The 18,059-nt window shown below is 39.2% G+C and overlaps 1 protein-coding gene across 1 annotated transcript in view; it reads right to left on the reverse strand.

Annotated features, from left to right (window-relative positions):
• Positions 1-590: 590 nt before the first annotated feature.
• Positions 591-18,059, reverse strand: part of NDUFV2 (NADH:ubiquinone oxidoreductase core subunit V2) — a 31,839-nt gene continuing 14,370 nt past the window's right edge. Inside the window, exons 3-8 of the mRNA XM_024213370.3 lie at positions 14,472-14,534; positions 14,274-14,390; positions 11,083-11,251; positions 7,542-7,651; positions 2,276-2,352; positions 591-745 (exon numbers count right to left, since the gene is read on the reverse strand). Coding sequence (XP_024069138.1) covers positions 652-745; positions 2,276-2,352; positions 7,542-7,651; positions 11,083-11,251; positions 14,274-14,390; positions 14,472-14,534 — 630 coding nt within the window. The 3' untranslated portion in view covers positions 591-651. The remainder of the gene's footprint in view (positions 746-2,275; positions 2,353-7,541; positions 7,652-11,082; positions 11,252-14,273; positions 14,391-14,471; positions 14,535-18,059) is intronic.

The following is an 18,059-nucleotide window of genomic DNA, read 5'->3' on the forward strand; positions in this document are numbered from 1 at the left end:
CATATGCTCCAGCCACCTAATCATTTTTGTTGCCCTCGGCTGGACTCTTTCCAATTTTTCCACATCCTTCTTGTAGTGTGGGGCCCAAAACTGGACACAGTACTCCAGATGAGGCCTCACCAATGTCGACTAGAGGGGAATGATCATGTCCCTCGATCTGCTGGCAATGCCCCTACTTATACAGCCCAAAATGCCATTAGCCTTCTTGCAACAAGGGCACACTATTGACTCATATCCAGCTTCTCATCCACTGTAACCCCTAGGTCCTTTTCTGCAGAACTGCTGCCTAGCCACTTGGTCCCTAGTCTGTAACAGTGAATGGGATTCTTCCGTCCTAAGTGCAGGACTCTGCACTTGTCCTTGTTGAACCTCATCAGGTTTCTTTTGGCCCAATCCATCTAATTTGTGTAGGTCCCTCTGTATCCTATCCCTACCCTCCAGTGTATCTACCACTCCTCCCAGTTTAGTGTCATCTGCAAACTTGCTGAGAGTGCAGTCCACGCCATCCTCCAGATCATTAATGATCTTTATATGCTTCAATGGTGCTACTATTCTCAATTTTTTAAAAAACATAATTAAAGCCATTTTAATGAGGTTAACGGTATTTTATTTTCAGACAAAATATGTTTTTATAATTTATTACATAAATGCTTAGAGGTCTGCTCGAACTCCAAATCCAGGTCCTTTGGGTGGTTCAGTCAGAGAAGTAAGACCACCAGCTGGCTCACAAGAAAAGCGTCCACTTCTGAAAAGATAAAGAACAATCAGATTTGTTCATCAATACTCAGTATTACAGCAATCATCTTCTACCCATGAATGACAAGTCTAACTCAATCTTTGGGCTGCCATTTTTCCTGTTTCTCTGAAGGATGAGCAGAGAGAAATGGGAGGAGGAACAACAGAATATAATATCTGTAAAAATACTAGTGGTAAAACGAAGGCATTCAAGTAGAATGTCAAATATGGAACTTGATAACCAAAATACTTCATAGATACAAAAATTAAATCTATGCGCTTAACAAAAAACCCAGGAGCCAATGGCTTTTTTACTCCAGCAACGGCAACATCTGATTATTTGTTTCAGATCCATCTTAGATTCATATATTCCAAGGCCAGAATTGACCATTATCATCATTTTGTCTGACCTCTTTGTATAGCACGGGCCATAGAACTTCCCCAAATTCTTAGAGCATATTTTTTAGAAAAACATACAATCTTGATGTAAAAACTGCCTATGTTGAAGAATCCACCATAACTGTTGGCAAATTGCTCCCATTGTTAATTACCCTCACTGTTAAAAATGTATTTCCAGTCTGAATTTGTCTAGATTCAACTTCCAACCACTGGATGTTATACCTTTCTCTACTAGACAGAAGAGCCCATTATCAAATATTTATTCCCCATATAGGTATTTACAGATTATAATTGAGTTACCTCTTAACATACTTTGATAAGCTAAATAGATTGTTTTGAGTCCATCACTATAAGGGATGTTTTCTAACCCTTTAGTCATTCTCATGGCTCTTCTCTGAACCCTCTCCAATTTATCTGCATCCTTCTTGAACTGTGGACACCAGAACTCAACACAGTATTCCAGGAGTGGTCACACCAAATACAGAGGTAAAATAACCTACTAATTTGAGATTCCCGTTTATGCATCCAACAAGGATTGTATTAGCCTTTTGGCCACAGCACTGCATGGGAATGCATGTTCAAGTGATTATACATCATGATATTGTTCAGCATCAATTAGCTCCCCCATTCATATATCTTCCTATGCGTATGAAATTGTGCAGGAACAGTGGGAATTAAAAAGGAAAAGAAAAAAAGAAGTCAGTCTTTCACAAGCGTCAAATCCAGCATAGGTTTGTAGCTCAAAAGTCTACTAGCTAGTAGTGTTTTGGGTGATTTATGCAAAAAAAGTTTGTGATTACATTCCAGTTCCTATTAGGCATGTAGCCACTTCAGACCCACCATCTCCCAATTGGCACTTTCATTGGTAGTCTCAAACAGGCCAGGGACCGAACAGTTCTGGACATGAAGCTTTCCTCTCACCTCCACACACAGCCTCTCCAGGTTCAGGTTTACGCATAAAGCAGGTCAATGTGGAAAAGCCTGTAATGCCTGTGCAGTTCAGTGAATTAATGCCTTCAGTTCTAGCGTAATCAACCCAGTAACTTTTCCAAGAACTAGTCGCCAACATTAAAAATAGCTTCCCTTCCAAATGGATTTTCTCTCTCATTACTCACCCCAGTATTATACAAATACAATTTACCTTGGGCCAGGTTTGGGAACTCTGCCAGCCTTTAGTTCATCAATTATGTCTTCAATATCTTTTGATGTCAGATCTTCCTGTAAAATGAAAGGCCATGCTATTAAAAGAAAATTTAAACAAAATCAAAAAGCAATTGAATCAAAAGTAGTATCCACAATTCCTCAAAATAACAGTTTTTAGCTTTTAACCAAATTCTTCACTCAGTTTTGATTTCAGCACAGGTAACTATGATCCTATCAGTTAATATATGCATCCAAGTTTAAAGAAGAATTAACAAACCTAAAAGATGTGAAGTTTTATGACATTCTAATGTCACTGTTAGCTGTGTTACACACAAGCAATTGTTAGTTAAAATAAACTGATTTTAAGCCATTTATGTTTCTGAACCAGCACATAATGGCCATGTTTTAAAAGGGGCTGTGTTTGCGTACTAGGAGCTACCATGCGAGCCAGCACCCTGATCACTCTGACACCAATTAGTTGTCCCAGAGAAGGCTTAATGGGATGGGGGTAATTAAAGTTAATTACCTGATCAGGTCATTGGAGGGGCTGGGTGAGCTAAAGAGCCAATTAGCCCATCAGCTCAAGACTGACAAAAAGGACACAGGAAGGAAGTGAGGGGGAGAGGGACAGAGCTAGCTGAGTCCAGTGTCTCAGAAATCTCTCAAGCCCTGGGGAAAGGGCTGAGAGCACAGGAAACCGCACTGTAAATAGCACTGCTGCAAGGGGCTATAAAGGTGTTGGTGAAGGGAACATAAACGGCATGGTGTGAATACACAACCAGTGAAGTTGGAATAGTTTCTGTGGTATTAGAAGGCAGCAGCAGAGTATGCCCTTTTACATGTGAGTGCTTATCCGAGTTTGTGATTCCCCCATCCATGGTAGCAGAGGATCAGACAGGGAGCCCGTGCGAGGATTCAGCATCAGGGCAATGGAGGAGAGTCTGCAATGGTTGGTAGAGCAACTAAAGGAGAAACAAGAGACCATGCACTCGTTCCAGCAATCCCATCAAATGGAAAAGCAGTTTCTCTCTGCATAGCAGGCTGAGCAGCTGAACAGCCTGCAACACAACCTGCTGAATCCTGTGACTGAACAGCAGTAGTTTCTGGGCGTTACCCTGTGCAAAATGGGCCCAGTGGATGACCCGGACACATTTTTAGTGACTTTTGAGAGGGTAGCAACAGGAGCCAGATGGGATAAGGGATCATAGGTCTTCTGAGTGGCAGCCTATTTATCAGGGGAAGCCTAGGCAGCCTATATGGCCCTGTGCAAGGAGCAGACCCACAACTATGATGTGGTAAAGGCAGTCATCCTGGATAGGGTAGGCCTTTTGGCAGAAAAATACAGATTTTGTGCCACTAGGTGGTCTTATGGAGTACGGCACTTAGCCTTTCTGCAAAAGTTAACTGACTGGGCTCCCTGCTGGCTAAGGCCAGATATTCAAGGTGTGGAGGAAAATAGCAGCAGCCATAATATTAGAAAAATTTCTCCAGAGCTGCTTTGAAAACACATGCATTTGAGTCTGGAGGCAGCAGTCAAACTCACAGAAGAGTTCATGGAAGCTGACTTCTCCAAGAGAGATGTCCAGCCATTTCAGAGACCAGACTCAAGGAAGAAGGGGGGCAACCTGATCATAGCATAGGCAACCATTTGTGTGGTTTGTACCAAGAGCTTCCTCTAATAAGCATAGTCTGTGACACAAACCCATGACTTAATATTCCTTTCTGCTGCCCTCTTCTCCCTCCCTTCCTGCCAAACAAAAACAAGCGGGGTGGGAAGGGGAACATCACTGCCTCTACAGGCAGGAATTACTCAATTTACTTGTGTGGAGAGCGCACAATGTTAGTGTGGTGACAAACTACAGTAACTCCTCACTTAAAGTCATCCCGGTTAATGTTGTTACATTGCCGATCAATTAGGGAACATGCTCGTTTAAAGTTGTGCAATGCTCCCTTCTAACGTTGTTTGGCAGCCGCCTGCTTTGTCTACTGCTTGCAGGAAGAGCAGCCCCTTGCAGCTAGCTGGTGGGGGCTTGGAACCAGGGTGGACCGGCAGCCCCCCATCAGCTCCGCCCTCCCCTAAGTTCCCTGTGCAGCAGTTGCCCAGCAGGCTAGCAACTGCAGCTGTCCCACCCCCCCACCATGTGCTACTCCTGCCCTCTGCCTTGGAGCTGCTCCCCGAGACTCCGGCTTGCTGTGGGAGGGGGTGGAGGGGAGGGAAGGGGGGGGCTAATGTCAGGGTGTCTCCCTGCACCCTGCTTACCCCATCTTCCATAGAGCAGGGGGGACACGCCACGGAGGGAGCTTGCAGCAACTGCCCTCTCAGCAAGCTGATCTAATTAACAAGGCAGTGTACTTAAAGGAGAAATGCGCGTATCTCCCTCCATTCCTGCTGCCTTGTAGAGTGAGAGAGTTAACCCTTGAGGGCTCAGCCAATTGCTAGTTCATCATTTAGCAGTAAGGGAAATATCCCACCCTGACTCCTCCACCTCAACCAAGCTTCACAATCATCATCACTATGTACCAGTATTAAACTGTTTGTTTAAAACTTAGAGAGAGAGAGAGAGAGAGAGAGTGTAATATAGTCTTTTGTCCGGTGAAAAAAATTTCCCTGGAACCTAACCCCCTCATTTACATTAATTCTTTTGGAGAAATGGGATTCACTTAACATCATTTCGCTTACAGTCTCATTTTTCAGGAACATAACTACAACGTTAAGTGAGGAGTTACTGTATACACTTACAACTGGCTTCATAATTACAACATCTGATACTAAAAACAATGCTATGTTGCATATTTTTGATGTTCAAACCATAAAAACTGTACAAATACAGGGATTTCTTTAAGATTTCTGCAGTCAGACGACAAACTGCACAAAGCCCCTATGAAAAAGGCCTTGATTCAAAAATAAAGGGAAGATTCGAGGCTTCCATCAGTACAGGGCAGGGTTAAAGAGGCTTGGATGTTTTTTGTAACCTTAACTTGGAATGGCCTAGTTTTATAAATGTTTGGTGTTTGATATCACCAATATTCCTGCAAAACTTTTTAAGCAATTGAATCACTGATCCGTATTTTCACCCTTAACCCCAATTTAATGAAGACTTTTATCTGGGAATTTTTTAAGACATAGTGGGAAATAGCTGTAATGTGACTCAATTGAGGTAGACAAGGAGAATACCATTTAAGGTTTGGAGCTTAGCTCCCTCTGTCCTATAGTAAAGTGCACAAGGGTATGGTCTAGTACTTTTCTATGAAATCTGCCATAAGTGTCTTAGAAAGCATACTAGATTAGGCCACAGACTTAAGAACTTGTAATGAGTGATTAGCTCCCTTCATCACATATAATGCACACTGGACCAGGCCTAGGACTCTTCAAGTGTCTTTTTGCACAGCAAGCTATGAAAAGCATTCTGGATTACACTGATCTACAGCTGCACGGCTCCTCTCCTGCAGACATTCTTAGATCAGGGGTCCAAGCACCTTGCGCCACGTCAGTATCTCAAATACCTGGTCCCCTGTCACTGTACTTTGGTGGCTTGAGTGCCTTTGGAGGCTTTTCTATCTTTCGTATATCTGGGGAAAATGCATCACTCTATCATGCCTTAGTCTCATCAGCATATCTGTTTGGAAAGCGCATCACCAACATGATGCCCAGGAGTACCCTACTCTTGCACATCTTATCTGTGTAGGAATGTGTGCTGGTGGGTACACTGGGGCACAGTATCTGAACTAAAGTCATCAGCACACTGCTTAGCTTCCAGCTAAGCCCCTAAGTAACCTAACAGAGATTCTTATTTCAACATTAACTTAAAATTTGACTGTAAAGTGCAGAAATTTGATGTGCACTGAATCTTGACTTCATGAATCCAACAAGCTTAATTATAAATGCCTTCCAGTTGTTGTTCTCAAACTAGGACTGTCTAAAGTGTCATATCAATTTTTTAAATATGATGGACCCATACAGATTTTCGTGGGGAGAGAAGGGTGTGTTTTTGGGGTAGTTTTTTTTTAGTTTTCTTACTTTACTTACTTAGTTCCTCTAAACTTCAGTTTTGGTAGAAAACTTTTCTGTTCTCCACTGACAAGCCTCCCTAATGATCAGTTTCCACTGAGGCCCATCTATGCAAGAAAAAGGCTGAGAGACATTTTAAAATAAATGAAAACTCACATCTCCAGCAGTCACTTGATTCCCTGTTTTAAGCCCAAAGCGAAATTGCTATTCTGAAATTCTTGTTTAAAATATTCATAACTTTAAATTACAGTTCAAACACCTAAACTTTGACCTTGTTCACTAGGACTAGATTAATCCAATGTTATGTTTTCTCTCTCTTCTCTTTTCCGTTTTTATGCTTTCTAGTAACAAACAAACAAAAAACCAACCCAAGACTTCTTGGATTCTTGATATTTTTAATGTCACATAACTTACGAACCCTTGTCCGATTTACTTAAAATTGGCTAGAAAAAGTATACCATGTGCACAGAACTCAGAATAATATTTTCAACCTCATTATCAACATGAGAGGGAGGAAGGGAAGGGGTAGAGGGGAGGGCTCACCAAAAAAAAAAAAAAAAAAAAAAAAAGAAAAAAATCTCTTATAATGGAAACTGAATTTGCTAAGGCTGCTACCACTCCAAAATATGTTTGTTTCCTTTAATTGATTATATATAAAAAAAAAAAAAAAACACTATCAGAGGAGAATATCACTCAGTGAAAGAACCTCAAAGACTGAAAAAGGATTTGATAGTTTTTTTTTTGTAATAAATAATCCCAGAGAGAACCAAATCCTCCTTCAACTAAAAGGTATCTATGAAAGTGCCATAGTTCTAATGCCTGGATACCCCAAAATGTATTTCTATATGTATTTTAATTCTCTTTCTTCATGATCCTTTTATGAAAATATGTGAACATTAAAAAAAATTCCACTGGTCTCAGGAACTTTACCTATATCACAGTGTATTGATGTGTATTTTCATGTAGAGGATATCTAGAAGATGTTCCAGCTCATGAACTGTCCCTCTCCCACAAAATGAGAGCTTCTTCTCTTTACATTGATAATTAAGCCTAGGGAAGTCCTGTTCCAATATCATTTTGAGAGACAAGCCACCCACAGCATAGCAATATAAACTATCAAATTAATAGGTCAATTAATAACTTATATTGAACTACTAGAATTTCATAATCTAAAACAATGACAATCATTTAGTGTAATAATTAACATACCAGTTAAACAAAACATTGTACCTTTCAAACAGAATGAAATACTTACATAATAATTATCATTTATTTGTACCATCGGTGCATTTACGCAAGCGCCTAAACATTCAACTTCTACCAGTGTGAAAAGTTTATCAGGTGTTGTTTCCCCAACTTGTATACCTACAGTAATAAGGAATATTAGGTTAAGTAGTGATTATTTAATACATTTAAAGCAAAATCTTAAATATTTCACAGCTAATCTATTACTGTTATTTCACTTCATGTTGTAAAACATTTGTATCTTATTTTTACATGATTTGGACCATTTTCCTAATGTCAACACTTAAACAGCTCCAAGACGCTTCCCATTAAGTAAAAAAAAGCTTCATAAACTGAAACCCCTCAGATACATTTTAAAAACTGATTTACAGACCTGCTTCCTATTTCATAAAAACATTTTCTAAACCAATTATAGGTATTATTAATTGTAGACTACTATTCTATTTTTAGGAAGCAATGCAATAGGAGAAGTAACTTAAAAAGGAATTATATATTACAGCAGCATGGTGGTCAGAACCTTGTAGATTCAGGCATTAAGGCCCCAATCCTGCTAAGAGTTGTGCATGAGCTTAACTTTAATACTATAAGTAGTGCTGTTGATATGCATGACCAGTGCTAGGTCAATTAGAATATTGTCGTTAATTTAAAAAGGATCAGTATTGGGCATAAATTATCAATGGGTTAATAATTATTACAATGAAACTATGCAAATAAAATTAGATGAATAGCAACAGCTGGAAAGAAACAAAAGAGATCACGATTTTGTGAATATGGTCGATTTCTGTAAGGACAGCTGTAGCAGTGAAATGTATTTCATTTCAAACTATCCTCCCTGGAACAGCTTCATGAAATACTTTTTCATGTGGCTCCCAGAGGACTACAAAGAGCACTCCATACCATATTTTATCCCAACAAATTCCATTTTGATACCAGGTTACAAACAAGGAATGTCATCTTAATGTCAGATCCACACAATTATATCAGCCAGGTAGACTGAGTCAATATTTAAGGAACTAACTTTTTTAAATACTAAAAGATCCAAAATTACTAAGTATTACAAAGATTATATTCCATACCAGGATAACTGCTACACAGCCTGTTTTCATTATGTTAAATTCAGCTACACTAGTCCTAAAAGCACATAGCATATATTCAAGGACATTATAGCAAGCCTGTCAGAAGTTTTATTATTTATCAAGAAGCATTCCTGATATTGTGTGTACATATGCAAAAGCACCACATATTATAAGGCAAAACAACTGGAAGAAGTCATGTGTACTCCAGGAGACTGCACTGGCTTCCTACTTGTTTCCTGGTGAAATTCTAGTTATTGGTTTTGGCCTGTAAAGTCCTTCGTTATTTGGGAGCTGTGTATCTTAAAAACTGCCTATGTTTTAAAAACTGACACCAAAGATTGGTTGAGATTCTTGAGCTGCAAGTGCTTAGATATGATCACTTGTGGCTGGAGACAGACCATCCAACTGGACAGCCTTCAACCCTTCTTCCCCGACTTAACAAGCCAAAGGTTTTTAGTGGGAGTTACCTTCAGGACACTTTACAATTCCTAGCTGTTTTGATTGTTTGATGGGGGAGCCCTTCTGGCTGCACTGGGGCTAACCTTTTTAGCAGCTATTTAGTTGCTGGCATTTGTACTGTAATTTATAGTAAGTAATATACATAGCAGTGTTTGAGAAGTGTAATGTACTAATGTGAACAGTTACAATAACAATGTTAGACAATCACTTCACTGATTTCCGGATTTTACTATTTTATCTGTGCAACCTTAATATTAAAATCGTAGCTATTTTTAAATTCAATTTCCTTGTTTAAAACAACTAAGAGGGGAAGAAATCACTTGTGCTTAATAGCAGCACTACTAAAATGGTCCCCATTAGACAAGTTCACAGCATGGAGTGTTAATTTCATCCCTTTTCCTGTGTTTTAGTTTGGTTGCAGAGAATTCTCTTACATTTTGGGGTTACTTATCTTTGCTACAGAAAACCCCCCAACTTTTCATGAAAACTTAGAATTTGTGGAATATTGTAGAATATAGGAAATATTACAAACACCCTAAAATTGAGGAATAAAAATGTTTTACGCAGTTTCAGTTTTTTTCTTGTCCTTAATATTAAGACAATTATGCTGGGTGTTAAAGCAAGACATTTACAATCTCTCTCACATCAGTTTTCCCACTGAAAGCATTAAAGTGGCAGTCCCTGTTCCTACTAGACTATGGAGGGAGAACGTGCACTGTCAGGTCACAAATGCTTGGGGCTTCTTTAGGCTCTGCTAAAATTCTTAGCAGATGCCCATGGAGCATATTTAGAAGTGTTTTTTCCCAAATAACTTTAGTTTTCCTCCTACTACTCCCTCCAAACCAAGAAAAGGCATTAGTTCTCAATGAGTACTGTGTTGTCACGATTTAAACTTTAGACATCAAAAAAATTTGAACTTAAAAAATTTTAACACTGGAAAAAAACATTTTTTACTCTCCTTTAAAACTGATACCGGGATTTTGTTCAAACTTTCAAAAAAAAAATTTCACCTTTGGACAGAGACCAAGCATGGAAAATTTCAGCCAAAAAGTGCATGTTTTGGAAATCTGCATGCATAATAAAAGGTTATAATAAACTGTTTACTGCCTTAATTATAGTGGTTTGTACCAAGAGCTTCCTCTAATAAGCATAGCCTGTGACACAAACCCATGACTTAATATTCCTTTCTGCTGCCCTCTTCTCCCTCCCCTCCTGCCAAACAAAAACAAGGGCGGAGGGAGGAGAAACACATCACCGCCTCTCATATACAGGCAGGAATTACTAAATTTACTTTACTATTAAGGATTTATAAATTACATTCCCATTATCCCATTTAAGTTAAACAAAGATTAGTGTAACACTCATAGCAAATGTCTCTTCCCCACACACTGATCCATGTGTTGCAATATTAAATATATGCATCTAAGATATGCAATATTAAAGATATGCTGAAGGGAACCTGACTAGCTGCGTAGACTGTTGTATGTCTGGTAGTCTTGCTCTAAGATACATTACTGGAAAAAAATAAAGGATCAAATCAACACATTTAAATCCCTATTAAGTTGGAAACAGTTATTTTTACTCAGAACTTTGAGCAAGGGCTTGCCTTCAACACTAGTCCTTGATTTCAGGTATATTCAAACATTTACTTGGATTACTGGAGGAAAAAAAAATGTGGTTCACAGCTACATTAGAGAAAATAAATGGTCTCCTACATAAGCAACAAAAACAAAAACCCACTTGATTTGAGACCCCCTGTTCCAATTGTTTGAGGATACCGACACAAGAGAACATGCCTCACCCTCAAGGGGATGGGATAATCTGAATGTTCTCAGGTCCCCAAAATTCACATTTTAACTTCTAAAAAGGACAGATTTATTTTCTGACAAATTGCCTATAAAAACATCAATGGGCACTTGTTTAGAAAGTTTTTGTTGGATAGGTGAAATGTTAAATATTGTAGGCCTGTAAAAACACAAATAGTTATAGAAAACATAATATCAATTTGCATCATACCAAGCTTCTTCTGAATGGCCTCTAGTATGCCATCAGAGTCTCTCAGCATGCAAGGCGTAGTTGTGCAGATCTGAATATGATATTTTCCAACAGGCTTCCGATTATACATTGTATAAAAAGTTGCTACTTCATATACTCTCATGGGAGGCATCTGTAAAACTTCAGCAACCTATGGGGAAGAAATTTTTTTTCTAATTTTTATTTTTGTAGGGCATTACTAGAATAATTTCAGCTAAATGCAATATTTTCAAAAGCACTAATTACATTAATTCTGGTTCACAACACTGTAGTAGTATACAAACGAAAAAATACAAAAATTACTTCTGCATTCTTGTGTTCTGAAGATAGCCATAACAGATAACCACTATGACTCTCAGACCTTTGACAAGTGACAGGTTGAAATGTATATAGTTCATGTTTCTGAGCTGGCAGACCAGGTGCCAGCTCATGCCCAGGCCCCAAGCCTCACTGAACAGTGCATAGCAAGACACCAGTCTGACACACCTTTCTGTTAATATTGCTAAAACAGGTATTAGACTTGTAAACATGCATTTAGTGTTTAGATTTCATGAAATATTTGTAAATTGCTGCATATGTTATTCTCACTTATAATAGCTGTAACCCATGCTATAAGGTAATACTTAAGTATTTGTTCTGTAACTAAAAATGTTTGTTCTGAAACTGTAAATCCAGTCAGGAAAGAAATATCACCAAGTGTGAAATACTGGTTTGCACCCATGAAGAAGTGTCATCTTCTCCCCCAAAAAAGAAGGTCTATAGACATCAGACAAGCCATTGTGGACAAAAGACTTTGTTGACTGCTTCCCTCAGAGCCCTGAAGAGGGTGTGCCCAAGCCCTCATCCCATCACAGCTTGAACACTGGGGAAGGGAATAAAAATGCCTGTGAAAGAGAATTTATTATTTCTATGGTGCTTGAACTCTGAGGGTAGAGGATTTCTAAGCATAAGCAAGGAGTCCCCAGCTGTTTTTCCTGGGTTAGCTCTAAAAGATAGAGTCTGCTTACTATAGAAGTTTCTATTATCTTTCAAAATCTAACTCACTTCTCTGTGTATGCATACCTGCTTTAACACTGTAAATAACTTATTTTTTTCCTAGTTAATAAACCTTTAATTAGTTTGTTACAGGACTGGCTATAAACATTGTCTTTGGTGTGAGATTTAAGGTGCAAATTAACTAGTCGGTCTTTGGGACTGGAAGTAACCTGAATATTGATGTGATTTTTGGTGTAAAGCAACTATCACAAAGTCAAGCTTGCTTGGGTGGCAAGATAGATAGTAATGCCATAGGGGACAGTCTGTGACTTCAAGGTAAGACTGTGACTGAGCTTTAGGGAGCTCAAACTTGTTACTAGGTTGGTGAAATCTAATTATAGAAGGTGTACAGCCAGTTTGGAGTTTCTGCCCTGCTTCTTGACAGTCTGCACTGAGGTTGGCACTCTCAGTCGTGAGCCACTGCAGGCAGCGTGACAACATCAAAAATAATTCTTTGCTGGAATGAAAATTGAAAGCACTGTAGAACTTGGTCAGACTACAAATAACTGTATCATTGAATGATATTGTTTCCGAGCCTCCGTATTACAGCAAAGCTCATTTTAAGCTGGGTGCTACAAATGATCAACTAAGTGGGCAAGGACTTATAGGACCTCCATGCATAAAAACAGCTTAGTGTCACTTCATCTGGCAAACATGACTGAGAAGATTGTAAAAACTACTAAAGCAATACGGTGATCACCTATCAAAGCCATAGGACTGTTTTTTTTTGTTTTTTTGTTTTTTCTGAAATGACTCCTCTCCCAGAGACATTTTGGAAAGTGTTTTTTACCTCTTAAAGGGGCATATGAGGAGACAGGAGTTGAAACAGCTACATTATTCCCAGCAAAACTCTGGGTTATTTATGAAGAAAATGTCTACATTTCCATTACATTACTTCAGCTGAAGCTGTGCTGGGAAAGATTGTTAAAGACAACCAACACCGCTCCACAGAAGAACATAATTAATATTAGATCGGGGCAGAAATTTGCCAAAGGAACATTTTTTCATTGGAGAATGCCAATTCATTGAAATGTTCCACAGAAACAGTTCTATTTGGACAATGGTCCAACAGAAAGCACACAGAACCCAGCTTGCCCCAGCCTCTCTCGCACAGGGGTGAGAATCTTTGTCTATAGATGTATTTAGACATTTGTTCACAGTGAAAACTCACCTGCAACTGGTGGGTATGTACTCACCATGGCTCAGCCAGGCCTCCATTGCCACTACCCATGCTACCGTGGCTACACTGCTATTTATACTTGTGCTGCTCAAGAAGAGCTAGCAGGAGTATTTGAACATAAGCAAGACAATCATACCCCTAGCTCATAGTGTAGACATAGTCTAGAGCTGCGGTTCTCAAACTTTAGCAACCCGAGGACCCCCATTTTTATTTTAAATTTTTCCCAAACCCCCAAGATCCTCACCTCCACTCCACCCCGTCCCCCAAGGCCCCACACCCCTGCCCCACCTCTACCCACCCCCACCTTCGCTTCCCTGCCTCTTTCTGCCCCCTCCCCCGAGTGCGCCCCATCCCTGCTCCTCTCCCTCCCTCCGAGCACCTCCTGCACGCTGCTGAACAGCTGTTCCCTGGCATGCAGGAGGTACTGGGAGGGAGGTGGAGAAGTTGATCAGCGGGATCTGCGGACTCCCTGGAGTACCCTCGTGGACCTCCAGGGGTCCGTGGACCCCAGTTTGAGAAATGCTGGTCTAGAGTAGTTTCTCCCACATCCTTCAGATAAAGTATTACATTCAGCTGCAGCACAGATAGGATTCTCTCCCAGCTGAAGAAAGGGAGTCTAACCAGTACTTTGTCCCTCTTTCCTTTCCCATCAGCAGTGAACAGTCCCACACCTCTGCTTCAACCTTCTTCATTAAAGGTCACAGCAAGTCTGAATAAAGTTCACTGAAGTTTTGTTTTGCAGATACTTTTGGAGTTTCTAGTATTAAGCAAGCATCATGTGCAGAGGCAGGATTCTCCTACAGGGAAATTTCTGAATTTCTGGGATTCTCATGATCCTGTGTCAAATTTAAATTCTTGAATTAGCTTATTTTAGTATCGAAATTATAATTTTCTCGTCCTATTAGTAACCTCTCAAAAACTAGTAACAGTAATGCTTTTAAAAAAACAGATTAAATACCTTGTTCATCGCTGATATGGGCAACCATCCATTCTGTCTCTGGGCCAGATCTAGTACTGGAATCACAGCAGCTGATCTATGTCCCTCCGGGTAGTTGTTTACTATCGCTTCTATTCTCTAGTAAAAAAAAAAAAAAATTGTTTACAACACTTATTTAAGATTCAGATTTGGATACTTAACATGCCCTTTTCTCCATACCTTATAGTTTTCAGGTGTGAAATCAAATGGAGTATCTGGGTTATTTTCAGGAGTATCTCTGTGCTGCAAGGAAAAGGAAATAAACATATCAAAATATGATTTTAGACACACACTTTAAGGCCAGAAGGGACCATCACGATCATCTAGTCCAGTGGTTCTTCAACTGGGGTGCACGCACCCCTGGGGGTGCGAGATGCGCCAGATTTTTTTAGAAGGTAAATCATCGAACACACAAATTAAGCACAGGCACGTAAGTACAACTACTTTGTTTAATCAAACCTATGTATTTATTAACATTATGCGTTTTTAACCATTACTGTAATATATGAACAAAAAATATATCTAGGTTTAAAGAACTGACCTACTTCAACGATTTTTGATAAAGGGTGCGAGAACATATTTTGAGAACCAAAGGGGTGCAAGCTGCAGTAAAGGTTAAGAACCACTGATCTAGTCTGACCTCCTGAACATCACAAGTTACAGAACCTCACCCGCCCACTCCTGCAGTAGGCCTTAACCTCGGGCTGCGTTACTGAAGTACTCAAATCTTGATTTAAAGACCTCAAGTTACAAGAATCCACCGTTTTCTCTGCTTCAAGATGGCAAGTGACCTCTGCCCCAGGTTGCAGAGGAAGGCAAAAACCTCCCATGTTCTCTGTCAATCTGACCTGGGAGGAAATTCCTTCCTGACCCCAAATATGGCAATGAGATCCTGAGCATAGAAGCAAGACCCGCCAGACACACACCTGGGAAAGAATTCTCTGTAGTTACTCGGGGCCTTCCCTCTCTAACGACCCATCTCCAGCTGTTGCAAATATTTACTCCGTTAACCTCTATGTCCATAACTACTCTTTCAAAATTTGTTTTAAGACCTTGCATACAACTGAGGTCAAACCAATGGACCTGCCGTTTCCCAGATCACTTCCCCGCCTCCCCTCCCCCCCTTCTTAAATATAGGTGCTATATTTGCAATTTTCCAAACACAGGGTACAACCCACCAAGTTTACAGATACATTAAAAACCCTTGTTATTGGGCTTGCAATTTCATGTACCAGTTCCTTTAATGTTCTTGTATGGAGATTATCTGGGGACCCCAAGATATGGTCCCATTAAATCTGTTTTTAAAGAAAAATTCAGGATATTTTAATAAGGGATTCTCATATCTATAAACACTAAACTATCTACTATTTCAGATGAGTTTGCAAGCATTTAAAATCTCACCTTGAATTTTAACTCTTACATGTCAGAAGTTGGAACTCGAATATTAAATGTTAGGCCAGCAACTATGAAAATTTGTATTAGCAGTTAAAGGAAAAATATATAACTGCACAATAGTTTCTTTTTACTCTAGACAGGAACTAATTAGGTTTTCAAAGTAAGCGATTCTGTGACAACAGTAAGGTCTGATCCATGAATCCTGGCTCTTAATCTTACCAGCATTTATTAAAAGTCATCTTATCCGGATACATTAGCCTACACTACATAGTTTCAATACAATAATAAATCTGATTTGACAAAAAAATTTCAAATAAGAAAATTTCACTGTATTCCTGCAAATTCCTAAATCACTCTTAGAAAGTTATCAAAAATTATTAATGCTACATTTAGTCTTTAATCTCAAAATGGATGTCAGATGGAATACAAAGTATTCTAATGTCCAAAAGCATACATTTATTACACCACTATGCCGTTTGCAACTTTGTGTCCAAATTGATCCTAGTTGTCCTGATTAAAATAGAAAGGTACTAAGCCTATTTTCAGTTTCTCTCAGACATAAAATTAAAAATTCCCATCTGAATGTGTTTGCTCTTTTTGTAATGTTTTATTTCTTCCCTCTAAATCTGAGAAAATTTCTGGATTTAGAAGGTTTATCACTAAGGCCCTGATTCTGCTCCTGACTACGTGGGTAGATGCAGGGCCCCATTAAAGTCAATGGAAATCAACAAGGGCACAGGGTTTGGATGACATATAAACTGCAGCACTGGTACCTAACGAAGTACTTCTCTATTTTTAAACAGGAAAACCCCTTCACGCTGGATCATTTCAAGACATTAGGATGGGCATTTTTAAAAATAAAAAGTCTTCTGGGCATTTTAGTGTGAACTGTACAGATTTTTTTAAATTGAAGTAAATTGCCTTTTAAGCAAAACAGACCATCCTTTATTTTAAATCATCTGAATTAAATTATGAATTTTGGCCTCTGAAAAATCAGTCCAAGTAGTAACAGGTTGACCTGAAGAGCTGTGTATAAGCATGAAAGTTTGTCTCTCTTATCAACAGAAGTTGGTCCAATAAAAGATATTACCTCACCCACCTTGCCTCTATTTTTCCTTTTAGATTATATATATATATATATATATAAATAAAAATAAAAAATAAACAATAGTGTAGAGTTATAGGCTTGGAGCACTAAGCAATCTGAAATATGCAGACTACTAGTTCAGGTCCATTTGCCCATCAGGGTGGATAAAAATCAAGACTATCCACCTTCAAGATCACCATCATTTTCTATAGTTTCAGAGTTATATGCCAATGATAGTGTTTCAGTCACATCACGTATGTCACTGTAGCAAAAAGAAAAAAAAAAAAATCTCCATCATCCAGAAACAACTATAGATAAGTTTGTGATAAGAACCAGCAGATTACAAAAAGAGGTAACTGATGCATAAACAAAGCGGGCGATTTTTTTCAACAAAATCTCCTTTCCGTATGATTGAGAACCCACACTTCATTAATATGGTTCAATCATTAAGATCAGGACACAGTCCACCCAACAGAGCAGATGTCGCAGGCAAACTGCTGGATAAAGTGTATGAAATAGAAATTGAGCAGTGTGCAAAAGGTCTAGAGGGTAAAATTGTTAACCTCAGTCTTGATGGGTGGAGCAATGTCCACAAACTTTAGAAATCTCACATTGGTACCTTCTTTGCGTTTTGTCAAATCTGTAGTGCAAGTGTTCTTAAAATGAACAATATGTGCTAGGTCATCATCGAAGGCGGCTATAACATGAAATATATGGCATAATAAGGGTAAAACAGCAGGAGACCTACAATTCTCTGCCAAGGAGTTCAGTCACAAATTTAATTAATGCATTTTTTTCTTAAATGAGCATCATCAGCATGGAAGCATATTCTCTGGAATGGTGGCCAAAGCATGAACGGGCAAATGAATGTTTAGCATATCTGGCATGTAAATACTTTGCATGCTGGCTACAAAAGTGCCATGCAAATGCCGGTTTTCACTTTCAGGTGACATTGTAAATAAGAAGCGGGCAGCATTATCTCTAGGGTCCTAGCAAATTCACGGCCTTGAAAAACACGTCACGGACCAAGAAATCTGGTCTCCTCATGTGAAATCTGGTATTTCGTATGCTTTTACCCTATACTATACAGATTTCATGGGGGAGATCGGCGTTTCTCAAATTGGGGGTCCTGACCCAAAAGAGAGTTGCGGGGGGGGTCACAAGGTTATTTTAGGAGGGGGTCACAGTATTGCCACCAATGTTCCCTCTAATGTTTTCGATTCCATGTGCGGAATACATTTTTTTTTATGTGCACCGAGGTAAATGTGGATGTGTGCCACCAATAG

The sequence above is a fragment of the Terrapene carolina genome, unplaced genomic scaffold (genome assembly GCF_002925995.2).
Source record: "Terrapene carolina triunguis isolate 2854851 unplaced genomic scaffold, T_m_triunguis-2.0 Scaffold58, whole genome shotgun sequence".
NCBI classification, from domain to species: Eukaryota; Metazoa; Chordata; order Testudines; family Emydidae; genus Terrapene; species Terrapene triunguis.